This window comes from Emys orbicularis, chromosome 1 (genome assembly GCF_028017835.1).
Source record: "Emys orbicularis isolate rEmyOrb1 chromosome 1, rEmyOrb1.hap1, whole genome shotgun sequence".
Lineage (NCBI taxonomy): Eukaryota > Metazoa > Chordata > Testudines > Emydidae > Emys > Emys orbicularis.
Window position 1 is genome coordinate 133,554,822 of NC_088683.1, and position 27,253 is coordinate 133,582,074.

The 27,253-nt window shown below is 43.1% G+C and overlaps 1 protein-coding gene across 1 annotated transcript in view; it reads left to right on the forward strand.

Annotated features, from left to right (window-relative positions):
* Positions 1-27,253, forward strand: part of ATXN10 (ataxin 10) — a 189,586-nt gene that overhangs the window by 59,582 nt on the left and 102,751 nt on the right. The window contains exons 4-5 of the mRNA XM_065423224.1: positions 10,846-10,942; positions 13,508-13,672. Of these exons, the coding sequence (XP_065279296.1) occupies positions 10,846-10,942; positions 13,508-13,672 (262 nt within the window). The remainder of the gene's footprint in view (positions 1-10,845; positions 10,943-13,507; positions 13,673-27,253) is intronic.

Consider the following 27,253-nt stretch of genomic DNA (forward strand, 5'->3'; position numbering starts at 1 on the left):
CTATGAAAAATGGCATTGATTTAATCCACATTTCTGCTACTTGTGTGTATTCTGTGTCATGCCTACTTATTTTACCAATTAGAATATGTTTTTACCACTACTGGATTCTTTTCTAAGTCATACATAAAATGTGATCTGTTCATCAGCTGTATGCTTCCCCTATACTTTCCCAATTCCAAGAAGAACTTGAGAAAGCGAAGACCATGTTAAAACAAGTTATTCATCAGCTGTGTGTGGACTGTGATTTAAGTGTGTTGATTGCTGAATAGTTCGTGGGTGTTCGTGACCATATCTAAAACATGTCCATAGCAATCCAGTTTCTTAAGAACAGAACGTTAGAAAAGTTTCTTCTAACTTTTCCTAGCTTATCAATCTATATCGCAGCTTAGTCTATAATGGTCAAAATGAAATGAATTGGGATGCATCGCCCCACACCTTCATTAAAAAAACAGAGAGCAACAAAATTACTTATATGTTCCTCAGAGTAGGTCTCCTCTTAGCACAGTATTATCTGACTTCACCAACAGATTTGCAAATGTTTCCCCAGTATCCATCTCCTTGGTGGTTTCTGCTAGCCGAGAAGCCCTCCCATGCAATTTTTCCTAGAAGAGTAGTACTTCCATACTTGCTGTACTTTAGCAAAGTTCTGACTCAGGAGGAAGTAAGCCAGATGGATGAGAAAAGTGGAAGCTTAATGCTGGTCAGAAAATAAGAAATGCAGATGTGCAGGAAAAGAGGAGGATAGAGATTTAAAACTCAACGTTTAATGAGAAGATGTATTTAAAAATGCATTACATAAGGAATACACAAATTTTAGACATTAAAAATAAAATTACTATTCCTTGAGCCCAAGTGGCCCCATTTTAGGCTTGGTTTCTATTTGTTCCCAAGGGGAGATGTGCCCAAACTTCTTTAGGAAATCTGGTTGCCCGGTGGAACAGCACCTTTCAAAGAGATTCTGAATTTTACGTTTTCAAAACCTGGTAATCTATGCTCCCACTACCTGCAGTAGGCCACTGTTTGTAATATCTGTTAAACTTCATTTGAATATTTAATTTTAAGTTTCTGGGCCAACCTATAATAAAGGCCAAGCTATTGAGAGCTTGTCAATACTGCCAAAAGGGTATGTTTTAATTTTGTGGGTTGACATTCTCATTTTTTATTAATTTACATCTCTTGGCTTTTTGGGGTGGGGAGGAGGGGTCTTGGATATTAACTTGCATGATGAAATATCTTGGGAATCTGGAATAATTCTTCTGTAACAATAGTAGAAATCTAGCATGCTAAACACACAAAGTAGTGCTAAAGCTGGAGACAAATTTACTTAGTGTATTGGTTCTGTACATTTGGGTGCTTCCCTGGGGTACTTGTCCATGTACTGCTAGCACATGTACCCTGTACCTGCACTGAGTGTCCACATATGCTGTGCTGGGAATGGGTATACACTGTGCATAGGTATATATACATGTCCATGCTGCCCTTTTTCAGTACACGAAGGTAGTGCTACCATTTCAGGGACAGTATCCCAGAGTGTGTCACCGGTGACACTGGGAACTGACTTGATGTACGTTGCTGGTACTGTACACCAGTGGTTCTCAACCAGTGGTACACGTACCCCTGTGGGTACACAGAGGTCTTCCAGGGGATACATCAACTCATCTAGATATTGACCTAGTTTTACAACAGGCTACATAAAAAGCGCTAGCTAAGTCAGTACAAACGAAAATTTCATACAGACAATGACTTGTGTATACTGCTCTCTATATACTGTACACTGGAATGTGAGTACAATATTTATATTCCAATTGATTTATTTTATAATTATACGGTAAAAATGAAAAAGTAAGCAATTTTTCAGTAATAGTGTGCTGTGCCACTTTTGTATTTTTATGTCTGATTTTGTAAGCAAGTAGTTTTTAAGTGAGGTGGAACTTGTGGGTATGCAAGACAAATCAGGCTCCTGAAAGGGTTACAGTAGTCTGGAAAGGTTGAGAGCCATTGCTGTACACTGCCTTTACACATTTAGCGATGGCAGCTCCCAGTCGTCTCTCCCTTCTGCCAGCCTGTGTTGAAGACATGGAGCAAGTCCATGATGATGTGGTTCCGCTCCTGCTTTCAAGACAAAAGATCATGTACTGGATGGAATGAGTCCAGAAAAATTTGAGACACCTAAGATAGCTGACTGAGAAGGCAAATAAAAATCCAGTGGAGTCCAATGGAACAAATGTATTGAATGCCGAGATTGCAATGATATGCACGTGGGTGGACTGCTGCTTCTGGTCCTGGAGAACCAGCACTGTGTGGCGGGACCACATCGTTTTGGAAATCTGGAACGATAGCCAGCAGCTGCAGAACTTCCAAATGAGGAACCAGATCTTCAAGGAGTTGTGCGAGCAGCTTGCACCAACCCTTGAGCTTCAGAGCATTCGTTTTTGGAAACCCATACCTGTGCAGATGTGGGTGGCTATTGCTCTTTGGAAGTTGGCCATACCTGACAACTACCAGTCAGATGAAAACTAGTTCAGGGTTGGGAAGTCAACTGTTGCGGTGATGGTTATACAGGTTTGCCATGCTATCAATACTCTTACCTGCCCACGGGTGGTTGCCATAACCAAAGTCCCTGAAATTATAGTGGGATTTCAGAAAATGAGTTTTCCGAACTATGCTGGGGCCGTTGACAGAACCCATATTCCAGAATTTTTTTTTCCACCGAAAGGGGCCAGTGAATTCATGGTTACTAGTCACTCATTTTCCAAGGCTTAGTGTGGACCACAGGGATTGGTTCATGAACCTCAACACTGCACACACGGGAAGGGTCCTAATGCCAGGTTGCTCAGGAGGTCAGGATTGTACCACATCGTGGAGGAAGGGACTTTCCTCTGCAAAACAATGTGGGTCTTCATGGTGTTTCTGTCCCCACATTTATTTTGTGGGACCCCACATAGCCACATTAGGAGTGGGTCATGAAGCCATACCCTGACATTGCCACCTCAACTATAGCTGCAGAATGCTGGTGGAGTGCGTCTTTGGGCATCTGAAAGCTTGTTGGCAATGCCTTTGGGTCTGTCTGGATGCCAGTGTAGCCAATGTGATTTGCATTATGGTGGCGTGCCGTGCCTTGTACAACATTTCTGAGGCTAAAGGGGAATACTTCTAGAGCAAGTGGGCACAGGACAGATCTGGTTTTCAAAGTTGATAAAGCCAGCCAGATCCCACGCTGCTCCTGGTTGTCGATGGGCCAGGTAAACTCGTGATGCCATTTGCTTGCACATTGTGGATCAGTGTGGAGCCAGAAGGTGACTTGGGACTGTTCCGAAGGACAGTATTGTGACACTGTGTGGTGCTGCTGGAAAAGCTCAATAGAGCATTGCCATGTACTTGTGTTGTAACATCTTTCTGTGGGTCTCGATCTAGTAGCTGATGCTAATGTATTAACTGACTATTGGGTGAGGGCTTTCAAGGTTAACACCTTTGGTCATGGTTTTGTGCTGCGGAGAGTGTATATGCAATGTAATGCCATCATTGAGTATTGTGTTGGTTATATGTTAATAACTCTGTTTTAGGGTGCTTTATGGAGAACAGTTAAGCATTGTTAACGTCATTTAATTTTAAAATGGTTCTGTAACGTTTTGGGAGGGGTTTTGCACATTTCTTCTTCCCAGTGTTTTCTGACACTGTTGCTCACAGCATTTGTCAGGAGCTATGCATGAATTACTCCCAGGGTTGCAAATGGTGACTGTTTGGTGTGGGTAGAGGAGTTGTAAAAGCAGATATCTTCGGTGTTAATTTACTTCTGTTTCTTTTGTCTGTATTGTCAGTTAAGTCGTTAACAAAGCCATAAAGATGCTTCAGTTAAGATATCTTCTGATTTTCATTCTGGTGCTTTGGACAGCAACAGGTATTTTACAGTTCAGTTCATTGTCATGAACCCTGTTTTTGTGTGTGTTGTTTTTGTTTTTTGTTTTTACAGAAGGAAATTTATGGTTGGGGGAAGGATGGATGGGTGGGTAGGACTGAATTCATTGCATTTCTGTAGCACCACACATTTACAGAAATCAGTCCTGCTGCCCCATCCCAAATGTATGGGAATTATCATGTTACTCATGCTTGGAAAGCAAGGTGCACATCCAAGTGAAGTGAACAGTAACTTTTTATTTACAGACGTGTATCAAACAGAGCTTGTGACGGTTTGTGATGGGAACAAATGATCAAAACACCTGATCAAATTCCTTGAGAAGTGGGCAAACATTACTGTCTGTCCGGTGGCACCTTTCAAGACTAACAGATTTATTTGGGCATAGGGTTTCGTGAGTAAAACCCCCACACTTCTTCAGATGCATGGAGTGAAAATTACAGATACAGGCATAAATATACTGGCACATGAAGACAAGGGAGTTACCTTACAAGTGGAGAACCAGTGTTGACAAGGCCAATTCAGTTAAGGTGGATGTGGTCCACTCCCAATAATTGATGAAGAGGTGTCTATAGCAAGAGAGGTAAAATTGCTTTTGTAGTGAGCCAGCCACTCTCAGTCCTTATTTAAGCCCAAATTAATGGTGTTAAGTTTGCAAATGAATTGTAGCTCTGCAGTTTCTCATTGAAGTCTGTTTTTTAAGTTTTTTGTTGAAGGATGGCTACTTTTAAATCTGTTATTGACTGTCCAGGGAGATTGAAGAGTTCTCCTTCTGGGTTTTGTATATTACCATTCCTGATGTCTGATTTATGTCCATTTATTTTATGTAGAGACTGTCTGGTTTGGCCAATGTACATGGCAGAGGGGCATTGCTGGCACATGATGGCATATATCACATTAGTAGATGTGCAGGTGAACGAGCCCCTGATGGTGTGGCTGATGTGGTTGGGTCCTCTGATGGTGTCGCTAGAGTAGATATGGGGACAGAGTAGGCAACGGGGTTTGTTACAGGGATTGGTTCCTGGATTAGTGTTTCTGTGGTGTGGTGGAGTGTTGCTGGTGAATATTTGCTTCTGGTTGGGGGGCTATCTGTAAGCGAGGACTGGCCTGCCTCCCAAGGTCTGTGAGAGTGATGGATAGTTTTCCAGGATAGTTTGTAGATCGTTGATGATGTGCTGGAGAGGTTTTAGCTGGGGGCTATTGTGATGGCCAGTGGTGTTCTGTTATTTTCCTTGTTGGGCCTGTCCTGTAGTAGGTGACTTCTGGGTACCAATCTCGCTCTGTCAAACTGTTTCCTCACTTCCCCAGGTGGGTATTGTAGTTTTAAGAATGCTTGATAAAGATCTTATAGGTTTTTGTCTCTGTCTGAGGGATTGGAGCAAATGCTGTTGTATTTTAGGGCTTGGCTGTAGACAATGGATCATGTGATGTGTCCTGGATGGAAGCTGGAGGCATGTAGGTAAGTATAGTGGTCAGTAGGTTTCCCGTATAGGGTGGTGTTTATGTGACCATCACTTATTTGCACTGTAGTGTCCAGGAAGTGGATCTCTTGTGTGGACTGGTCCAGGCTGAGGTTGATGGTGGGGTGGAAATTGTTGAAATCCAGGTGGAATTCTTCAAGGGCCTCCTTCCCGTAGGTCCATATGATGAAGATGTCATCAATGTAGCACAAGTAGAGGAGGGGCGCTAGGGGACGAGAGCTGAGGAAGCGTTGTTCCAAGTCAGCCATGAAAATGTTGGCATACTGTGGGGCCATGTGGGTACCCCTAGCAGTGCTGCTGACTTGAAGGTTTAAATAACAGATTTAAAAGTAGCCATCCTTCAACTAAAAAACAGACTTCAAAGAGAAACTGCAGAGCTACAATTCATGTGCAAACTTAACACCATTAATTTGGGCTTGAATAGGGACTGTGAGTGGCTGGCTCACTACAAAAGCAATTTCCTCTCTCTTGGTATAGACACCTCCTCATCAACTATTGGGAGTGGACCACATCCACCCTGACTGAATTGGCCTTGTCAACACTGGTTCTCCACTTGTAAGGTAACTCCCTTGTCTTTGTGTGCCAGTATATTTATGCCTGTATCTGTAAATTTCACTCCATGCATCTGAAGAAGTGGGTTTTTACCCACAAAAGCTTATGCCCAAATAAATCTGTCTTTAAGGTGTCACCGGACTCCTCGTTTTTGTGGATACAGACTAACATGGCTACCCCTTTGATACATTACTGTCTGTGGAGATGTATCCTTGCCCTTAACCACCCTATTGCTGTGACAAGGGGGGATGGCTGCATAATATTGTGCGGGGAGACAAACTGGGATGGAGCCTTTGTGGAGTTTGGGGACCAAACACAGGCTGGGTTATAGAAACTGACTTGGGCTCATCATTCCCCTCCTGCATGCTATGGAGGGTTCCACATGATAGGGATTTCAGGTGCTGGTGCAGGAGGGTGTGCTGCCTGTCCATGATGCTGCTCCTCAGCAAGGGTAGTGGGGGGATTCAGTGCCTCAGCAGGAGCCTGGATCCCAGGAGGAGGAAGAGGAAGAGAAAAAGGTGTTGCCTGTCCCTGGAGAGGAGCAGCAGCCACAGTGGTGGTCAGGACCCAAAAGTGTTCTCCCACCAGTTGTACCAGTGATTGCATGAGTGCATGGTCCCATTCCCTCTTGATGTACTCCCTCTCCATGAAACAGTTCATCGTTGCCTGCTCCTGCCTTAGAGCACAATCCTCCCTTGCCTGAAGGGAACCCAAGCTGCGTCTGACTCTTTGGCTATGTCCACATTACCACTTACGGCAGTATAACTTGCGTCACTCAGGGATGTGAATAAGTCACCCCCCCCCCCCCCCCAACTGATTTGAGTTACGCAGACCTAAGCACCTGTGTAGACAGCGCTAAGTCGGCGGGAGAGCTTCTTTCACTGACGTAGTTACCGCCTGTCATAACTATAAAGGGAAGGGTAACAGCCCTCCTGTGTACAATACTATAAAATCCCTCCTGGCCAGAGACTCCAAAATCCTTTTACCTGTAAAGGGTTAAGAAGCTCAGGTAACCTGGCTGACACCTGACCCAAAGGACCAATAAGGGGACAAGATACTTTCAAATCTTGGTGGGGGGAAGGCTTTTGTTTGTGCTCTTTGTTTTTGGGGATTGTTCACTCTTGGGACTAAGAGGGACCAGACATCAATCCATGCTCTCCAAATCTTTCTGAACAAGTCTTTCATAGTTCAAACTTGTAAGTAACAGCCAGGCAAGGCGTGTTAGGTTTATCTTTGTTTTCTCAACTTGTAAATGTACCTTTTGCTAGAGTGTTTATCTCTGTTTGCTGTAACTTTGAACTTAAGGCTAGAGGGGGTTCCTCTGGGCTCTTTGAATCTGATTACCCTGTAAAGTTATTTTCCATCCTGATTTTACAGAGATGATTTTTACCTTTTCTTTAATTAAAAGCCTTCTTGTAAGAACCTGATTGATTTTTCCTTGTTTTAAGATCCAAGGGGTTGGATCTGGACTCACCAGGAACTGGTGGGGGAAAGGAGGGGGGATGGTTAAATTCTCCTTGTGTTAAGATCCAAGGGGTTGGATCTGTGTTCACTGGGAAATTGGTGGAGGAGTCTCTCAAGGCTACCCAGGGAAGGGAGTTAGCACTTGGGAGTGGTGGCAGCAAAACCAAATCTAAGCTGGTAGTTTAAGCTTAGAAGTTTTCATGCAGGTCCCCACATCTGTACCCTAAAGTTCAGAGTGGGGAAGGAGCCTTGACACCGCCGCTCGGGGGGGCTGGTGTAATTAAGTCGATGGGAGAGTTCTCTCTCATTGGCTTAGAGCATCTGCACTAGCAGCGCTGCAGCTGCATTGGTACAGCTGTGCCGCTGTAAGCTCTATAGTGTAGCCATAGCCCTTCTGTCAATGGCAACGAGCCAGTCCTCCAGAGCCCTGGCCTTGACAGAAAGTCTGGCCCCTGTGTCCAGCAAAGAGCATTGAAAGGGGCAGGTAAACCGAATCAGACCTCAACTATATTTTCCTCCCTGAATTTTTTGAATCATCACCACAAGCCAATTGCCTCTCCACTGCCAAAAGGCACGGCACTGTGTTTGAGCAACTGCTGAAGTGCATGATTCACCCACCCCTGCAGAAATTGGGAGAAGCAGAGTGGCTTGGCGTGAGAAGAGGCTACTCACCAGAGACTGGGATTGGTAATAAATATCTGAAATGGTCACAGGCAGAATGTACCACTATGACATTCCTCAGACAACCAAATGGTTCCCTTTCCCTTCCCAGACTTAGGTAGGCCTGTAGGCAAGCAACCCAGCAAACCCATCTGCCTTCCACATGGCTACCATTCTATGGGGAGAGAGACTGGTGGGGAGGGAGAGAGGTGGTGTTGGGTCTTTGCACAGGTATCAGAAAATTGTTCTTTCCTTACTTGGGCCCTTTCAGAACCTGCCTCTTCCCTCCCTTTCCCCCTGGTTTGCGCAGCCCAGAGACTGTTGTTGTACTGGCTGAGAAATGCACAGACACGGGCACAGTGACTGCTCATTAGTTGGGACTATAACAGACTGCTAAATGCTTTATAGTGATTCATAGGATTTAAATGAAGTCATTGATTTACATCTGTATCTTGTTTGGGGATCATGTTGGAATAGAGTGGAGAAGAGGGAATAGTTGTTTGGGGCGGGAGTTTCAGGCATATATTACTGGAGCAAGAGGGGATTTTTCAGGGGGACATGGGGTGTATTGTAACTTACCAGCCTTGGGTTCCGGTTCCTGCAGCAGCTTGGGGTCCTCCTCAGGCTACTTGGGGATTTTCCTCAATTGGGTCCATTAGATACAGGTGCAGAATCACATGCTTATCTTCCTCAGAGTCTCCTGGGGCTTAGGCCCCTGCTGCCTCCTTGCCATGAGGCTGGCAGGGTTGAGGAGGGGTTATGAGCCCCTTCAGGCTCTGTACTCGCAGCCCTGGAGAGCACCCGGTTCAGCTCATCGTAGAAGGGGCATGTGCTAGGTCTCCTCCTGGAGTGATTGTTTGGAGTCCTTTACCATCCATTACAGGAGTCTGAGGTGCCTCATGGATGGAGTCTGGTGAATGCCTGCCTCCTCCAGCCTCTGTGAAATGTCCTGGTATAGGTGTATGTTCCTGCCGACCCATGCAAAGCAGTGGAGAATGGTTTACTCTGCCCACACATTGATCACCACCTGGGTGTGCTCTGGAGAGCAGGCGGCAGCTCTTGGAATATGCTCCATGATTGACACTGCTGATCAACAGAGTTCACAGGAGAACTGATCTGAAGTGTTCAGTGCTATTGGCAATGGTGGGAGGGACCTTTATATCTTTTGGGTAAGGGTCAGGCAGCAAAGGGATCAGTGCATTGTGGGAGTGGCTCTAGAGGACTGTCAGTTCTCGTGACCTGGTACACGCCTCTTGCTCCCATCCACGTTGCACTGTAGAACAGCTTGGGACCCATACCGGAGCAGAGGTGTGCACATACCCACATCCCTCGTGTGCAAGTGTTCGCACTGTGGGCACTCCTTCAGGAACATACTTCAGATGTGGACAACGGGGCATAACCCACGGGTAACCATGTACAGTTGTAAGTGCAGACGTAGCCCAGAAGTGAAACCTTAAGGTGTTGAGTATTACCTACAAATAAAGTGGGTAATGAGTGAATCAGATTGTTTGCAGGGGTTGCTTGTTGAGAGTCTACCTGCTGCAATATATTTTTCATAATCTAAAATGATATTTTCCCCATCTTGTTACCTTGTTTCATGATCCAACATAAAGGTCGTTACTCTTACACTTGCTGTGCAGCAGTACAGTTTTTCTAGTTACTATGAACAAAATATAATTTTTCCTTCTGAATAACAGTGAACTGAACTTGCCATTCATATTCCTGAATGTTTTTGGGAAATGCCCTGTATTTTGCCAGCTCTTCTCGAGAGGGTAGGGATGTAACTGGTATAAGGGATGGAAAGAACTTGAAAATAAATACTGGTATTTTGCTACTGTATGTTTATTGTGGTCATCAGTATTCTGTGCTACCTGTAGTTTTGTCCACTGCTTACGGACAGACTAGTTCTGTAGTCACGTACATGGCTGACATACATGCTTCCAGCCCCTTTGTAGCCTTGTTCACATGTCCATAACTTTGTAGGCAGGTGGTACAGCTTTGCAACCTGCCATTCAAAATCTGCTTGGGTGTACAGAGGTGTTGGCCACTTTGCTATTTTATTTGAGGGTAGGAAGGGCTCTATTCCATTTGAGGCAATATAATTAGCCCTACCGCCACCACCATTTACTGTCTCTTGTTTATGGCGCCACACATAGTGAAATGAGCTGGTGTATTTTCCCATGGCTGAAGAAATTTGGAGAGGGACAAGAACTGTATTTCTGAAGCTGCTAGCAGCTTCAGAATTAGTTTAATGGCCAGTTCAGGGAATGTGCATGGACTTCTCTGCTACTAGCCAGCAGAGCTGTCATCCCAGTAATCAAATACTGAAAAAAGCCACCACAGATATGGAAAAGACAAAATGGCCATTGCAATGTGGCAACTGCTGCTCCTTCCTTCAGCAATCTTACTGTCTTTGTACTTCCATTGGACATTCTTCCCAACCCCTTCCTCTGCAGTGGCTATCATTCATATTCAATAAAATTGTGAGCCAGTGTTCCCTCCCCCCAAAAAAGGATTTGTTTTATCTGTCATTTTGGGGTGTATCGTGTGCTTTATGGAATTGTTGAGTACAAAATTAATTCACTGTATAAGAAAAGCAAATATGGGGAAAATATATATAGTATTATAAATATGTTTTAGAGCTACATAAATGTTGTCTCAATTTTCTGAAATGGATGGCTTTCATAGTATAGATATGTATTGATATTTGCACAGAGTTTATTAATCTTTGATATCTCTCTGAATTTCCTGATAACATGTGTTCTTTTTCCTCAGCTTTACGTTGTAGCCTCCAGTTTCTTGGAAACCTTGCAGCAGGAAATGGAGATTCCCAGAATAGCATTTGGAAGTGCGCTTTCCCAGATCTTTTCTTGTAAGCATTTACATGGGTTTTTCTAATGTAATCCCTATGGTTATATTTAGATCTTTTGTACATGATATTTGCTACTCTACTAGCGCCATAATGCTTTGAAAATTAACTTTGTCGAGAATAGACCCATTGAGACCATATCCTGTGGATGTATTTGTGTTACTCAACCTCAGGAGTCAGGACCTGAAAAACCTTCTTGTTCTAAACTGACAATAGACTGGTTTCTTTGGGAAGAGATTGCAAGAAGATCTGTATAAATGATCTGGTTCAATCGCTGAGGTCTTGTTCAGAGACCTTTACAGAGTGGAATGCTGTAATAATTTCTGGGAACCTAACTCTGCCCAACTTCAAGTTGCTGCCACATAAACATGATAGTTATTGGTGCGGGGAGGGGATGGAGAAAGGTGAGTGAAAGTAAAATAAAAAAAGCCTCTGAATGTTGTTGACATACATAGGAAGTATTGCACACTTACATATCTATAGAGTGGATTTGGCCAAAATTCCTGGATCAGGCTTACAACAACATACAGCTTTTCAATGACTTTTTTTTATTTACAGTATTTTATTAGATCTGGCCTGAAATATCTTGTGGGATTGGTTTGCTTTTAATAAAAGTGCACATCAGCTATACAGTGTTTTACAGTTTTGATTTTAAGGCATGCTTATCTTGATTGACAATAGTTCCATCCTGAAATCTCCATGGACCTAGATTGGGGTGGGCAAACTTTTTGGCCCGAGAGCTCACAGAATTGGGGTAGGGGTGCGGGAGGGGGTGCAGGCTCTGGGGTGGGGCTGGGGATGAGAGGTTTGGGGTGCAGGAGGGTGCTCCAGGCTGGGATTGAGGGGTTTGGAGAGTGGAAGGGGGGGATCAGGGCTGGGGCAGGGGGTTGGGGAGAGGCTCAGGGGTGCAGGCTCTGAGTGGCGCTTACCTCAAGCAGCTCCCGGAAGCAGTGGCATGTCCCTTCTCTGGTTCCTATGTGGAGGCGTGGCCAGGTGGCTGTAAACGCTGCCCCATCTGCAGGCACTGCCCCTGCAGCTCCCATTGGAGCGCGTAGGAGCTGGAGCGGGGCCATGCCGCAGCTTCCCATACCCGCGTGGTATGGCCCTGGGTCCTGGCTGGAGCGCCGGAGTGGGGCCGAGCCGCATGGTGTGGCTCGCAGGTCGGCTTAAAACAGCTCGCGGGCCGTAGTTTGCCCACCCCTGACCTAGATACTGATTTTTGACTGAGTTATGGCAGGTCTACACTAGAAGCGCTACATTGGTGCAGCTGCGCCGCTGATGCCAATCTGATGAAGATGCTGTATGGCGACAGTAGAGAGCTCTCCTGTCAGCATAATTACTCCACTTCTGTGAGAGGTGGAAGCTATATTGGTGGGAGAGTTGGTGGACAGTGCTTAGGTTGCTGCAATGTGTGTCGCTCTGACTGGTCTCTCAGAAAGGTATTCTGAGATATCTTCAGCAAACTGGGAAGTGCGGGGGAGACTACACAGGATGGATTTGGAGAGTAAGTAGAGGGAGAAATAAAAAGTTAGCTTATTTAGGAACATAGGAATTGCCATATTGTTTCAGACCTGAGGTTCATCTAGTCCAGTATCCTGTCTTTGACAGTATCTCTACCAGGTGCTTCAGAGGAAGGTGTAAAAACCTCACGGTAGGCAGATGTGGGATAATCTGCCCTCAACATTAGGTCTCATCCTTGTCTCTAATAGTTAAGTCCTGAAGCATGAGGTTTCAGCCTCGTCAGCCGTAAGGCTTCAAAAATCATGAGTCAAGCCTCAAAAAAATCATGTTTGGCTTAAAAATCATGAAACTACACGTTGGGTTCTTTTTCTTGTTCGAGCTTTCACGGTGTGCTTCGGCCACGTTTCAAACTTTTTTCTCAACAACTTTGAGGGCTAGAAATGTACTTTTTTTTTTTTTCATGAAAACTGAGATTCTCATGTAATTACTTGATACAGAACCTACAATTTTAAGAAAAACACTAATTATTAAAAGAGTCACAATAATATCCTGGAAATTGGCAACAAATGTCCCTGTATTGAATACTTTATATCCTGCCTGATAGAACTTTCTGCAGATAACTATAGTGGAACCTCAGAGTTACAAACCTCGAGCCCCGAGGTGTTAATAACTCTGAGGTTCTACTGGTATGTTCTTTTTTGTCAAGTCTAGGCATCCCTGACTTCCACTGAAGTTAGTGGGAATCAAGTGCACTTAGCACTTGTTGGTTTGGGGTCTAACATGCAGGATAGGTATTACTTAAGCTGAAGAAATATTTGTGATATTGTTTCTTCCATATTAAAAAGTCTTTATCTTTTGATGGTGAAAGGAATTATTTTTCAAAAAAACTTTACTTAACTCCATTTTAATTTTAGCTTTGCAATTTTCCTTTAAGTCTGATCTCTAAGATTACTTGGAAATGGTTATATGTTTCATAGGTGCCATTTATTTCACCACCTCTTACGCAGTTCATGAAGTTCTTCATGTTTCCTTTCTTATTAAATACCACTGCTGCATTATTCCAGCTTGATCCTTAACAATTTTTTTTTTTTTTTTTTTTTTTTTAAGGAATTGCCTCAATCACCATGATGAGAAAATTATTACCTATTGCTGTATGGTACTGTTCACCTGCCTTAATTCAGAGAAAGTGGGAGAACTACTGAAGCATAAGAACTTGAATGTAGCTCTTGCTGTTGTAAAAGTCTATAAAAAGCAACTGGAGTCTGAATGGTCGTATGTATCTCTTTTTGATTTATTTAAATAGCATGGATAACTACTAAGATGCAAGTCTGGTTCACATAAATCAAAACTGAAGACACAGGAAGTAATTGAACTCAGAAGTCTAGGTTGATTAGGATTCTATCATTTAGGGTAAGCAACCGTATTTGTCAACTTTGTACTGTTCTGCATTTTGGTTTTAAACTTACAAGATGTGCATACCAAATTTGTGTGGAACAGAGATAAATTTGAGTCTAAAATGAGCAGCATACATCTAGTGAGTGAGTTACGGGTCATATAATAAAAACTCATTACGTTTGCATGTTGGTTTGTTGCATCTCTCTCTTTGAATATCTGTTTGTAAAAACATGTATTAAAACATATTGGGTTTTGAAGTGGAAACTAAGCCAGGAAATAATCTTTCACAGATTTTAGTACTTGGGGTATGACAGTAAGATTAAGCAGCAATGAAACATTGCATACATTAGTTTTCTTGCATGTCTTAAAAGTTCTAATGCAACATGCAACAATTAAATAAAAGTAGGACACAGATGGTATGCTTGTGAATTTTCGATGTTTCATTTTATTAGTTTAAAGAATATAATCAGTGGTTTTACCATGTTCAACTTTATATATTTTTGCTAATAACAGTTACTATAAACTGTGTTTTCAATTATGCATTTGTGACGTGTTCTCTCTTGCTCCAGCCTTTCCATCAGGATGCAAATAATCTAGTGCCAAGGGGTAAGCCTCTCGAGCGCACCCCCTTGTGGCCCTGCTGCATCCCCTTCGGGTTCTTTTCAATCAATGACAAGACTTAGGTTGGCTTAAGACTATGCAACCACTTTGTGGGATCCCATTTATTAAGTTTTCTACAAATGTTGGCTGTCTTTGTGAGTTGCCCCAAATCACCCTACTTTGGGTCCCTGTAAGAGTCCTCGTCTGTTCTTGGTCCTGGTTGAGGGGAGACCTCAGAGCCCCTTTCCTGGAGCTAGGGTTGTGCTTCAAACAGCCTGTCTCCCCAGCTCTTCTCCTGGAACAGAGTATACAACAATGAAAGAGTCACACTCTCTCTCCTTAGAGCAGGAGCCCCATCCCCACTCCTTGGGGGTGGGTTATAATTTAGCCAGCCATAGGGCCACTAGCTAGTTCCTTCCTCAGCTGATCACTTTTCCCTCAATTAATCCTCAGGCTGGGAGGATCCAGGAGACAGCTTTCTTCTGCTACTGTCTTCTCCCTGCTAACTCAGGGCCCTGCCGGAGCCGCCTTACTCCCTAAATTGTGCAGGCATTTGCCCTGCTGTGAGGGAGGAGGCAGCATTTATGCTGATCCGCTTCTCCCAGCTCATTCCCCATTGGTTTGTGGGGAGAGGGGAGCCTTGCCCTGTCCTCTCTGCAAGGCACCTAGCCCCCAGGCTCTTAAAGATAAAGTGACACAATTTCCTCCCAGGAACTTCATTCCCGGGACCGATGCTTCTCTCTCCACATGTCCCTTAGGTCCTCATACTGAACTTTTCAAACCCTTAAAGGGCCGTTTGGGGGGCTGACCACTGAGAACTACTTCCTTTAAGGGCCAGATCATCCTGTCACCTCCACTTTTATTTAAATATGGGGGCGTTTTGAGAAAAAATACTCAATAGTGAAAACAAAAATCTTTTTGCAGATTTTGTAGTTCATTATTTTCAAGGTTATGTCTAAAGTCAAAACTCAGGACACTCATGTAGACATTTGGAAAGCCTATCTTTAAATACACTTGGTTGCACTTAATCATTCCCAACTATCTGTTATGATGGCATTTTGCTCATTTACAAATTGTTCCGATATTATTATTGGGAATTTAGGAGCCAAGCAACAATGTTAGATTTCTGTTACTATTATTTCCACTGTGACAACTTGGTCACACCCATCAATATTTACATACCAGTAAAATTCAGTGGGAAGAAAGTAGGGTGGTTTTCAAGAAAATCAAACACTGAAAAGCAAATTAAATATATTTCACTTCAATGGTTATGATGCTGCTGTTGTGCACCAGATTCAAGTGTGTCACTGTCGCTGTTCTGGCAGACACATGTTCACTTCTGTTGGTAGCATGCATTGCACATAGGCTAATGTCTGCATATTGTCATAGAGAGTAGTCATGATTGTGTTATACCCGAAAGCAGCTTCACAAATACAGTGTAGAAAGGCTTTTATTTCTTGACAAGGATTTGGGATCGAAAACTCCTCAAAAGAGTAATTGAATTTTCTTTGTAGCCATAGCAGAGCAGGACTGATTTCTGATTCATTAAGTACAGTCTTGAATAACTTAACTCCTCACATGGAGGGAACTCAAAAGAATGTTAGATGACTTGCAATTACCAGCTGCCTTTAAGGGGACTGTTGTTGTTGAAACATAGCCTCTTCAAAGCTGGCTGGCCTTTTACAAGTTGGCCGGCATTCTGTTTAAAATGTTCAAAGTTGGGGAATCTGGAAAGCAACCTTGGATAAGCCCCCAGTTTTTCAAATCTCCATCTATCCAAAAGGTTTTGAAACTATGCAGCCCAAGAATTATTTATAGTCTAAAATTAGAGCATTAATCTGTTAGCGCTGGTTCAAAAAAACCCAAACCCAAACCGAAACACTCCACACACACACACTTTAGTCAGAAAGTAGCATTTCATTGAAATCTAAAATTTTCTGTGGGAAGATACAGACAGATGTAGTCCAGTTAGGGAACTGGGACCAGGGGAGAGAACAGAGGAATGAGGGAGCCAGAATTACAAGTCCTAGGACACTACGGTCCTTCAGGAAGATGCAGAAATTAATACCTGAAACATTTCAACATTTCTGAATCAAACTTTTTTCTAGAACATTTTGTTCCACAAATAGTTTTGATATTTTGACTTTTCAAACACTATTTGGGATGACTGAAATGTCAAAATATTGCAGTTTCCCGTGGGATGGAAATTCTGTTTTTTCCATCAGCTCTACTGTTTTCATGGTAGAAATATGATCTTACTTATTAATACCGAAGGTCAAGAAAATAGTTGGGATAAATTGTGTCTCAACTAGGGCTGTCAATTAATCGCAGTTAGCTCAAGTGATTAATGCAAAATAAATTAACTAGATTAAAAAATTAGTTGCGATTAATTGCAGTTTTAATCAAACTGTTAAATGATAGAAAACCAATTTTAATTTATTATAAATATTTTTGGATGATTTTCTACATTTTCAAATATACTGATTTCAATTACAACAGAATACAAAGTGCACAGTGATCATTTTATATTATTATTTTGGTTATAAATATTTGAACTGTAAAAAAGATAAGAGTATGAGGTGAATTGAAAAATACAAGTGCTATAGAGCAATCGCTTTATCGTGAAAGTGCAATTTACAAATGTAGATTCTCTTTTACATAACTGCACCCAAAAACAAAGCAATGTAAAACGTTAGAGCCTACACACACACACACACACTTCCCTCCTAACACCAAAAATATTTAAATAAATGGTATTCTGTTATTGTTTAACAGCATGCTTAATCGCAGCTATTTTTTTAATCTTGTGATTAATGGCAATTGATCTTTTTAATCGTTTGACAGCCCTAATCTCAACATAAGGATAGTTGAAAGTGTTTTTTGGAGAACCAAAAGGTAACCAGAAGGTTTTATAGTTTTCCCCTTCATGTTTCTTGAAGGGGAAAACTATAAAAGCAATACCCTATTACTTGATGATTGTATTGAATATAATAAAAACAGGAACAAAAATTAATCAAGCATTTTTAATAAAAAAAATGTAAAACTACAAGCTAAATAGAAATGTCAAGAGACTTGCTTGTGACTTCAGTTCAGCTCATATCATTGTAATACCTACTCAGGGTCGCAATGGACCTTTCAGTTTGTATTTTTCTGTTCTTAATGTACTATAAACATGTTGGCCTATGAGAACTGTGCCAGAGCTATTGAAAGCTTATCATTTATATTTTTGTTTTTAAAAGACCACATAAAATGCCCAGAATCTGATATTAACTCACATGGAAAAAATAGGGAGAATGTACTACCTCTAAGAGTAGTACTTGGTCAATACTAAATATTGCAGAAGAAAAACAAATATGTTGAACTTTTAGCAAGTTGGCAGGTATTTCCATGCAGATTTTTGTATATTTACCGACTAAGGTTCAAAAGTTAAAAATCAAAACAAAAATCCCTTTCTGCAGCCAAGTGCCTCTTAGCCACTATTGATTATGAAGTAATTTGCGGTGGGTGGAAGCAGGCATTTTCATGCTGTCTTTTCAATCTCTTTGCAGCTCTCCATTCAAGTTTATATGGAATGGACAAAAACATCATTTTGAACTCCAGCTGATATTTTGGTTAACTAGGTTGCTTCAGTGTCAAACTTCAGGGTATATTTTTCCTTGCATATACAAGGAATGCCTAATATCCTAATATTTTGTTATAGTAATATAACATAATAGCTGTACTTTGAATTATGTTTGTTTCTTGGTTTGTCCTTGTGGCTCACTGTGAATGAAGATTATAGGGTAAATAGAAATTGTTTGTTTGTTTCTTTTGAGTGACCTGATTCAGAGCTTATTTTGTTAGAACATCAAAGTATATTTCTGATTAAAAAGTAGCTAGCCGCAAGCTAAATTTAATCATTTGTTCAGTGTTGGTCCTGATGTGCAGTCTATGCTGTCACTTAGCATAGCTTTGGAATAGTTTAAGCTTTCATAACATATTTTACATTGATGATAAACCACTCTTTCTCCCATAAAAGTCTTCTGTATCTGAAACATTCTTGTTGGTATGACTGTTTCTCAGATACTAAGTGAGCTGCAGTTTTCTGCAGTTCAATGTGTGAAAGACAGATGCTGTCTTTAATGGCTCCGGGATAAGTTGACAATAACTTAAGATGATGGTGTATTGCGGTTGTAGCCTCGGTCTCAGTTTTATTATTACATTTAATTTTTTGATCCAGGCTCATGTTTGATTCATTACCAAGAAACATTTTTCACATCTAAGGACTAAGCCACTTTCCCCATATAGTAAATAAATACGCAGTAGATGCAGCCAGGTAGGAGTTCAAAGATTTTTGTCTCTGTTTTCATTAACTCAAAACTGAGTTGTTGTAATGCTTCTTTGGCAGGAACATTGAAAAAATATTTTGTCAGCAATTCATTCAAAATGTGGGGCTGTACTTGGACTCTCACTAGCACATACCACTAAGATTGCTTAAACGAATTTACATAGCCGCGGTATTGGCGGTAGAGCCAGTGCTTTGCAATAAAGAGTTCAGGCCTCTGTGCCGCGGCTACCGCATGGCACAGCAACCTTTTTTAAGCAACTATAATGTTATATTTGGGCTCACTAAAATGGTAATATTTTCTTCAAGAAGTTACGTTGGCTGCCTGTTTTGTAAAGAATTGAATTAAAAATGTTCTTAATGTTAACATAATTCCTGCATACCTTGTTGAAATGCAATCTTTTAATCTGAGTGTCCAAAGCAGTTTAAAACTTGCTGTTCAGCACATGAATGAGATCTGTATTTGTTCCTCTCATGTTAGCTCTTTGCTCTGCCAAATGCTGATTCTTGGTAATGAAAATATTTCCTCCTTTTCTTAAATAATAACAATTTGTTCATAGCTATAAATTGTAGTCATTATTTTCTTTTCTAAAGTAGAGATGGTCTACATGAACATTTAGATGACAGCAAGTTGAGGTGTAAATCTACCCCACGGCAGCCTGCCGTGCACTAACTGTCCGTGTGGACTCTGCTGCAGTGCACTAAAAGTTGCACTAAACTAGTGCATTTAATGGGAGTAGATCAAAGTGGACGACTTCTTCTAGAGTTTGCAGTGCTTGCCAAGCCACCCGACAGCAGCTTCATCAGCAGAAAGAAGGGCCCTAAGGCCACCATGAAGTCTGGTTAGTTGACACTCTGGTTAGTTGACACTCATCGACAACATGCACCATTGACTGACAGAGACTACATTGACAAAGTGGGTCATCGTGCAGACCCCATGGCTGAACGGTTGGATCAGCAACAAAGAAACCATTCCAAACGTCTATAGCTGACCACTCATCACGTTTAGGGTTGCTGCTGACCGATTCCGATCTGGCAGTTGAGACCACACAGTGGTGCCATCCTGTGGCTTTCTCGTCATCGGCCCAGCTTTAAGAGTTCTCCAACTCAACGTCGAGGGTTTGTCAGCATCCAAGCGCAATGTAATCAAAGTGAGCTATGGAACTTTTAGCATGCAGCAGAAGGGTCCACATGGACACTTAGTGTGCGGCAGGCTAAAGCGGGATAGATTTACACGAAGTGTTTGTGTAGCAGATGTAAGTGTTCATCAGTGTTAGCCTCCGATGAATTACACAGGTAAATATTCACAGTGCTGAAGTTACTTTTAAAGTTAATGCCATCAACCATTAGGACACAGAGAGGACAAATATTGTGACTAATGCACTGCCTGAACTCTTCTTTCTCCCCACTGCTCCATTAGTCCAGTACCGATGGGTTTTCTGCCTTTGACCCACACTTGGGAAGCAAATATCCTACTTGTAATTTTTCCCCCCCAGTGATTTGATGGTTCCACCTGCTGGCATAGTACTGTGCACATTTTTGGAATCCAGTGTTCTGTCTCCGCATTGGAAAGCAGAGGAGTCCTCAGATAGAGCTCAGGAGGAACCTCTCTTTCCAGGCATGATTTTGGCTTCTGTTCCTTCCTTTCACTCTAGTCCAGTAGCAGTTCTGGTAGGGAGCAGTTATGCAGTTCTGGTAGAGAGAGGGTCTTGAAGGGAGAGGTTCCTTTAGCCAAGCAGTACCTTTACAGTGCTTCCACATTAGCAGCAGCTGTTGTATCAGGCCTTCTTCCTGCTCTCAGCATCACACCCTGCTTAGCAGTTCTAGGAGGATCCTTTTGAGGGTCTTGATGCCTTTTTCAAAGGCAGAGCCTAGATTTCCAGAATATCAAAAGGCAAGAGAAGGTGGCAGAGAGATGTCATTCAGGAGCAAGGATCAGGTCACTTGCAAGGGGAAAAAAATGCCATAAGTTTGGAAACCCTGCTTCAATCAGAGATGCTTCTAGCACCATTGCCTGTTCCCTTTCTTCATCATCTTTGTGATCATCTGGTGTTTCTACAGTTTTCCACATTTCCCTCTGTGAAAGGGACTCTCAGTTCAGGGACAGCTGTGATTCCCATTCTTCATTGAAAACTGAAGCCATCCGTTATCTAAGTAGCCTTTGTAAGTTCAAGGAGTCCATCCATACTCCACATCGAGGTGTTGGAATTTTGAACACCATAACTGGCATTGAAAGCTCTCCCTTGTATTGAGAGCTTTAGTATTTTAGATCATTGCTATAGATGATACTGACACAAAGTATTACCTCACTTATTGGGGAGGCGACAGCTCTGTCCCATACTGCATGGTCTTGTCTTTGGGGATGATGAGTTCTTCACTAAATGTTTCCAGTGGCACCTGTATCTGGTGGGCAGTAATTAAGTCCAAGAAAGAAGTCATCTCTGTGTTGTGTGTAAATGGATCAGACTTTGTATTCAATCCTGTGACCATGTGAGATTAACAAGACTGGATGGTCTGGTTGCTTGTGTGGCATGCTTCAGAAATGCTTCAGTTTCTGCCATCTGCGAAGTCACCTGGAGATTAATTCATACCTTTACTCAACATCATTCTCTTAATTTAAGAGCTAAATTGCCCCACCCACCTCCGCACAGGTACTCTTTTCGGGGACTTGACTCTAGGGTTGACTCCAACCAACTAATGAATTAACTTGTTAGGTAATGCATTTTTAAACTGCCTCTCATTTTCCTAGTCTACACAAGTTTCACAGTCTACTTGTTTGTGGTGACCAGTCCTTTAGTCTTGTTCCTTTTCTGGGGTCTGCTACTTCTCGTCAGTCTCCTGAGAGTGGTAATCTGCAGAGACCGTTCTTAACGAAGAAAAAGGTTACCTCTCTGTAAGTGGAGTTCTCCGAAATGTTTCCTGGGCAGATGTATGTGTGATGGGGTGTACAAACCTCACACTGGGCAACAAGGTGTTAAGGGATTATTTTGGGCTCAACCAGCCCCGCCCTGCCACACCTGCAGCAAATGCTCCATCTGCTGGAGGAATTAAAAGGCAGGGAATTACAGTAGCTCATTTGGATGGCAGAGCTGGAGGTGAGCAGACCTGCAGCCCACAGCTCCAGCAGCATAAAGCAGAGGGAAGCCTGAAGGCTCTGATACAGCTGCCCAAAGGGGCCCTCCCTGAGGGAAGGTAGGACCCACCCCAGAGACAACCAGAGAGGAAAGTATCCTGGGGACCTTGGACATTGGTAACTCCCTTTTACTACTTTTGGTTTGGATTTCCCCACCAGGAGAAGGCCTGAGACCAGGGATGGGCAGACTACGGCCTGGGGGGCCGCATCCGGCCCTTCAGACATTTTAATCCGGCCCTTGAGCTCCCGCCGGGGAGCAGGGTCCAGGGCTTGCCCCGCTCTGCACATGCCGTGGCGCCATGCGGCTCCCGAAAGCAGTGGCATGTCCCCCCTCTGGCTCCTACGTGTAGGGGCAGCCAGGGGGCTCCGTATGCTGCCCCTGCCCCAAGTGCCACCCCTGCAGCTCCCATTGGCCGGGAACCGCGGCCAATGGGAGCTGCAGGGGCGGCACCTGTGGACAGGGCGGTGCACAGTGTTGCCTGGCTGCCCCTTTGCGTAGGAGCTGGAGGGGGACATGCCACTGTTTCTGGGAGCTGCTTGAGGGAAGCGCCACCCAAAGCCTGCAGCCCTGACCCATTCCTGTGCCCCAACCCCCTGCCCCAGCCTTATCCTCCTCCCGCCCTCCAAACCTCTCAGTCCCAGCCCAGAGCCCCCTCCTGTACCCTGAATTCCTCATTTTTGGCCCTACCCCAGAGCCCACACCCCCAGCCGGAGCCCTCACTCCCTCGTGCACCCCAACCTCCAATTTCATGAGCATTCATGGCCCACCATACAATTTCCATACCCAGATGTGGCCCGTGGGCCAAAAAGTTTGCCCACCCCTGTCTTAGACTAAGCTGACCCCTGTGGGGGAGGGAAGGGGGATGAGAGGAAGGGGCCCATGGAGGATAGCCTTAAGCAGCCTTGGTTGCCAGACTACTGGTAGCCCAAAGGGCCCTGGGTTGGAGCCTGGTGGAGTGGGAGAGCTCAGGCTCCCCTCCACACAACCTCCTTGGATGTCAAGGGTTGCAGCTAGGACATTCTCCCCAACCAGACCCTGAGTGAGAGCCATTACAGTATTCTCACCCACTTTATAGTCTTTGGCTGACATTTTGAAGCATAAGAAAGAACTGAGTGCTTTCAGGGCTGAATGCTGTTGAAATGTATGTAGCCTGGCCCTGAATGTGTGGAACTGTATTTGAGCTTGTACAAAGCCCTACTGGTTGCTGCTTTCAGGATCTTTCTAGGGCATGTGGTGCTGAAGGACATACTCATGCTTCAAAGAGCATGGGTCTGCAAGGGCAATAGGTCTGTAGTTGCAGGTTAGTAACCTACCTTTCCTTGGGTAATTTGACAAACGAAGTTAACAGAATTATACTATATTACTTTTCTTTGCTAAAGCCCAGCTGTACAATAAAAACTCTTGTTTTCCAGCAGTATTTTCTGTCTTGGTCCTCTGTCTGAAAAGACCATTTGCTATCTAGTGTGAGGGCTTAAATATTTATTTGATAGCTAGAGCGTAAAATATTTGTATTGCAATGTGCTAGTGCAGGGAGGTGCCCCTTTACCCATTGCATGGAGCTCTCAGTCCAGGCTCCCTGATGCCTACTCCTGTGGGAATTAAAAATTTGCGCATAATATTTTAAAATTCTGCGTATTTTATTTGTCAAAATAACACAATATAATCATGCCAGTTTCAATTCTTGTAGTAATTTTTTTCAAAATATCTGTCAGCAATTGTCAGACAAAAAAAAAAAGATTCAGGAAATGTCTTTTGACAAATAGGTTTCTTACGAGACATATTAATACAGAACTCTGAGTAATAATTCATTTAAACTACAATACAGAAACGTGTTTCCTGCTTCCCTCAGAAGTAGTGCAAAGGTTTGAGGGAGTCAGGGGTAACAGGAGCTGAGAGAGGGGGAAGTACTGGGAAGGAGCCTGGATGTGAACTTTGAGGATTGTTGAGTGTAGGTGAGAGAAGTATGCAACAGGGTTTTTTTTGGAGGGCGGGGAGGGATTGTTAGGGAGCCTCCACCACGTAGACCCTGGCTGACCCCTAGCCTCTCTCATTCAGTCAGGCACATCTGCTCCTGTCCCCATGTGTCCCTGCACCCCCACTCAGCCACCTCCTCCCGCATCCCCATGTGGTCCTCCACCCCCAGTCAGCCTGTCAGCCCTTCCCCCCCTTGTGTCCCTGCACCTCCCTCCCCTAGTCCCCATGTTGTCCTGCACCCCCACTCAACCACCCCTCCTCCCTGTCCCCATATGGCCCTGCAATCCCATTCAGCCCTCTCCCCAGTCTGCACCCCTCAGTAGCCCTTCTGAACCCATCTGTGACCCCCCCCCCAGCAGCCCCTTGTGCCCCATGCTGTCCATCCTCCATATCCCCTGCCTCCTGACTAGGTCTCACGGGCAGGGTGCTGTGAGTAAGGTAGCTTCTTTCTCTTCCTTGTCCGCAGATAGGGCTGTTCCTGCCAGGGACTGGTTACTCTCTGTTCTGGTGCCACCATGGCCCCTAGTAAGCAAAAGGAGTAACTGCAGCATCTTTCCAGCAGAATGTATTTTCTCTGAGGGAGGAGGGAAATTCTGCATGGCACATGAATTCTGGATGTGCGCAGTGGCACAAAATTCCCCAAGGAGTACTGATGCCTGTGCATGCTCCCTCCTGGGAGGACCTGTCTCTGATTTGTTGCCCAGGGGAGCAGTTTTCCCTATAATGAGCCTTCCTGTCTGTGGAAAGTTTTAAACTTATAAGCACAGTCTTTCACACTTGCCCCACTTTTACCTTCTTCTTTTCCTCCTCCTTTATTCACTATGATAGCTTGCAACTCAATCTTTCCTTATGATTTACATCGTGGCTCCTCCTCGTCCCCTGTTGTCTCCACCCACTCTCCCGTCCACTTGTTCTGGATGAATGGGCCAATAGCTATTCCCAGCCCTGTAGAGTATAATTTATTTTGCTGAATATTTTTAATAGTATATCGGTATCACTCATACCCTTAAGTTTAAATCTTGACACTTATACATTAAGCAAGTCAAATACCTATTTTAACACATTTTAAGCAGAAATATTTATTCCATAAAATAAGACTCTTTTCTCCTGATTATTTCTTTCAACAATCCCTACCTCTCTAAAGTCACCAGCTGGGAACTGGATGGAGTTTTCCTTAAAAAGTCAATGCTATTTCTGTATCAGCTGGAGGACATACTGTTCAGTGATGCAAGTACTCTCTATCTCCACCCATGTGATCCTACTCCTTTGTAGCACACTCTTCTTCCTCTCTATCCAGGGGAGAAGAGAAGTCAGGAGTAAGAGTAAGTGCTTCAGTTCAGTGCAGAGTACAATGAATGGACTTGTTAGAGTTGTTTTCCTTTTAAACTCTTCTTTACATGCAAACAGCTCAGAAAGCCATGCCTTAGGCTCTGGAAAATTGAAGTGTCATTAAGAAATCAGAGTTTTTTCTTCTTCTTTTGGTTTGCAGTAATCAACATAAAAATGTGTTATGCAGCTGGGAAGCTACTATATGTAGAAGATGCCATATGAGATCAGTTTTAAAATCTTGAACCTGCATACATGTGTTTTTAAAATAATTAGGAAAAAGTAGTACAAAATTACATTACAATTCATCCTGACCAAGATCAATGTGTATTCTAAAAGTTGTTTATTCTATAAATGCTTTGGTGGTTCCATTAGAGACGGGAGTACAGTTCATACGATCGCTTTTTCTGTGTGTGTGTGTGTGTGTGTGTGTGTGTGTGAGGGGTGGGGGTGGGGTGGGGGAACGTGTCTGTTTTTCAAGTGAGGGGATTGCATTTTTGACCCTGAAGGGCAAAGAACAGAAATTCTCAATTTTTTTAAAAAATGGAAAGGCATAGTGCACTTCTTGGCCTCTCTCTGGAAAAATGATGTAAAAGTGTGGTCAGCCGTCTGGCAGTGAACGTTAGGATTTTTTGAACATCCACTCTCCTTTAAACCACAGTTCAATGGTGAGTTTAAAGATTAGGTTGTGGGGCTCCCCTTCCCCATTTTCCTGGGGTTATTTAGTTCTAGCCCACGGAAATAAGCACGGGCAGAAAGCACTGCTGCTGTTGGCAGGCCTCTAGCCTGTTGAGGCAGACTAAGGGAAAGTCAGCTGTGCAGTAGAGTGCTGAATCTAGTGCCTTATATAGTATGCATGTAGTATATAAATCCGAAAATTTTACCATTCCTGTCTTTTTTTTTGTGAACTGGCAATTTCTCTCTCCTCTCACAAATTAGAGTATTTCTTTCTCTTCCCTCTATTAGGCTTGTACTCTCCAGAGAACAATTTTGTTTCTAATTCCTGGAAAGTTGGCATGCTGTCACAGGCTGCAGGTTCCAAATGCAACTAAGGGTTTAAGTGCTACTGACCATTGGAAAACGTTTCCTTAATTGTAGTGCTACAACAGTTATTCATTATTTGCAGTAGGATTGCCCTGGTATTCAAGAGCAATTTTAGAAAACCTTTCTCCAATAAATCAAGGTGCACAGCTGGATCTTGCATTGTCTTGTTTCACCTCTCTTTTACTGTATCATTTCTTGTGAAAAGCGAGAGGGGAAAATTATTTGAGTTTCGTATGTGACGCCTCATTGAAATTCTCCAGTAGAGAATAATGTTATTCCCAACTTGGATGTACCTAAGAAGCTCCTTCTGGTTCCTATCAAATTCAGATGTTAAATCAAAAAGCAGTGACCCTGGTCAGTCACTGAAAATATGCTGATTTTTGGCAGTGTTGATGTAGCACAGTAGGGAAAGAGCAGAGTAGTACACAGGATATACATACAAACATTAGTAAAGTATGCGGAACTTCCATCTTGGCATGAATGAATTTAAGTGTTAGCACTCTCATAATGTCCAGTGGCTGTTCAATATTCTGGTAATTGTGAGAAGAAATTTGTCATAATTAGTTGTCTGAACCTTTTCCTTTCTGCTTCTTCCAGCGTTTATCAAGTTATGCTTCTTCCTTGAGGAGAGAACAGGTCACGAGCCAGATCATTTTAGGTCCTATTTAAGTATCTGAAAACCACTATGAGATGAGTGAAAAAGAAGGTAGTAAAAGGGGGGGGGGAGGGGGGATCTCCAGAAGTTTTAGAATACTTCCACAAATATTTCTTTAAATATGGGGAGTGCATTTGCTTCCCTTAAACCTATACCAGCAGCAATTCTTTCAGGTACTCATGGCAAATGTGCTTTGTCTAACCTAACAAGTTATTCTTTCAAAAAAGTGTCAAGTGTAGATAACGGTTTGGGGCCTTCCACTCCTCTTGATCGTATTTCTCTGCATGTCTTTTTGTGTGGGATGTACATGATAACTTTTGAAAACCACATCTGATTAATTCCAAAATTTCAGTAAATGTTCTGGGCATCAGTTGGCAGAATCTTGCTCATTTTTTAGTGAA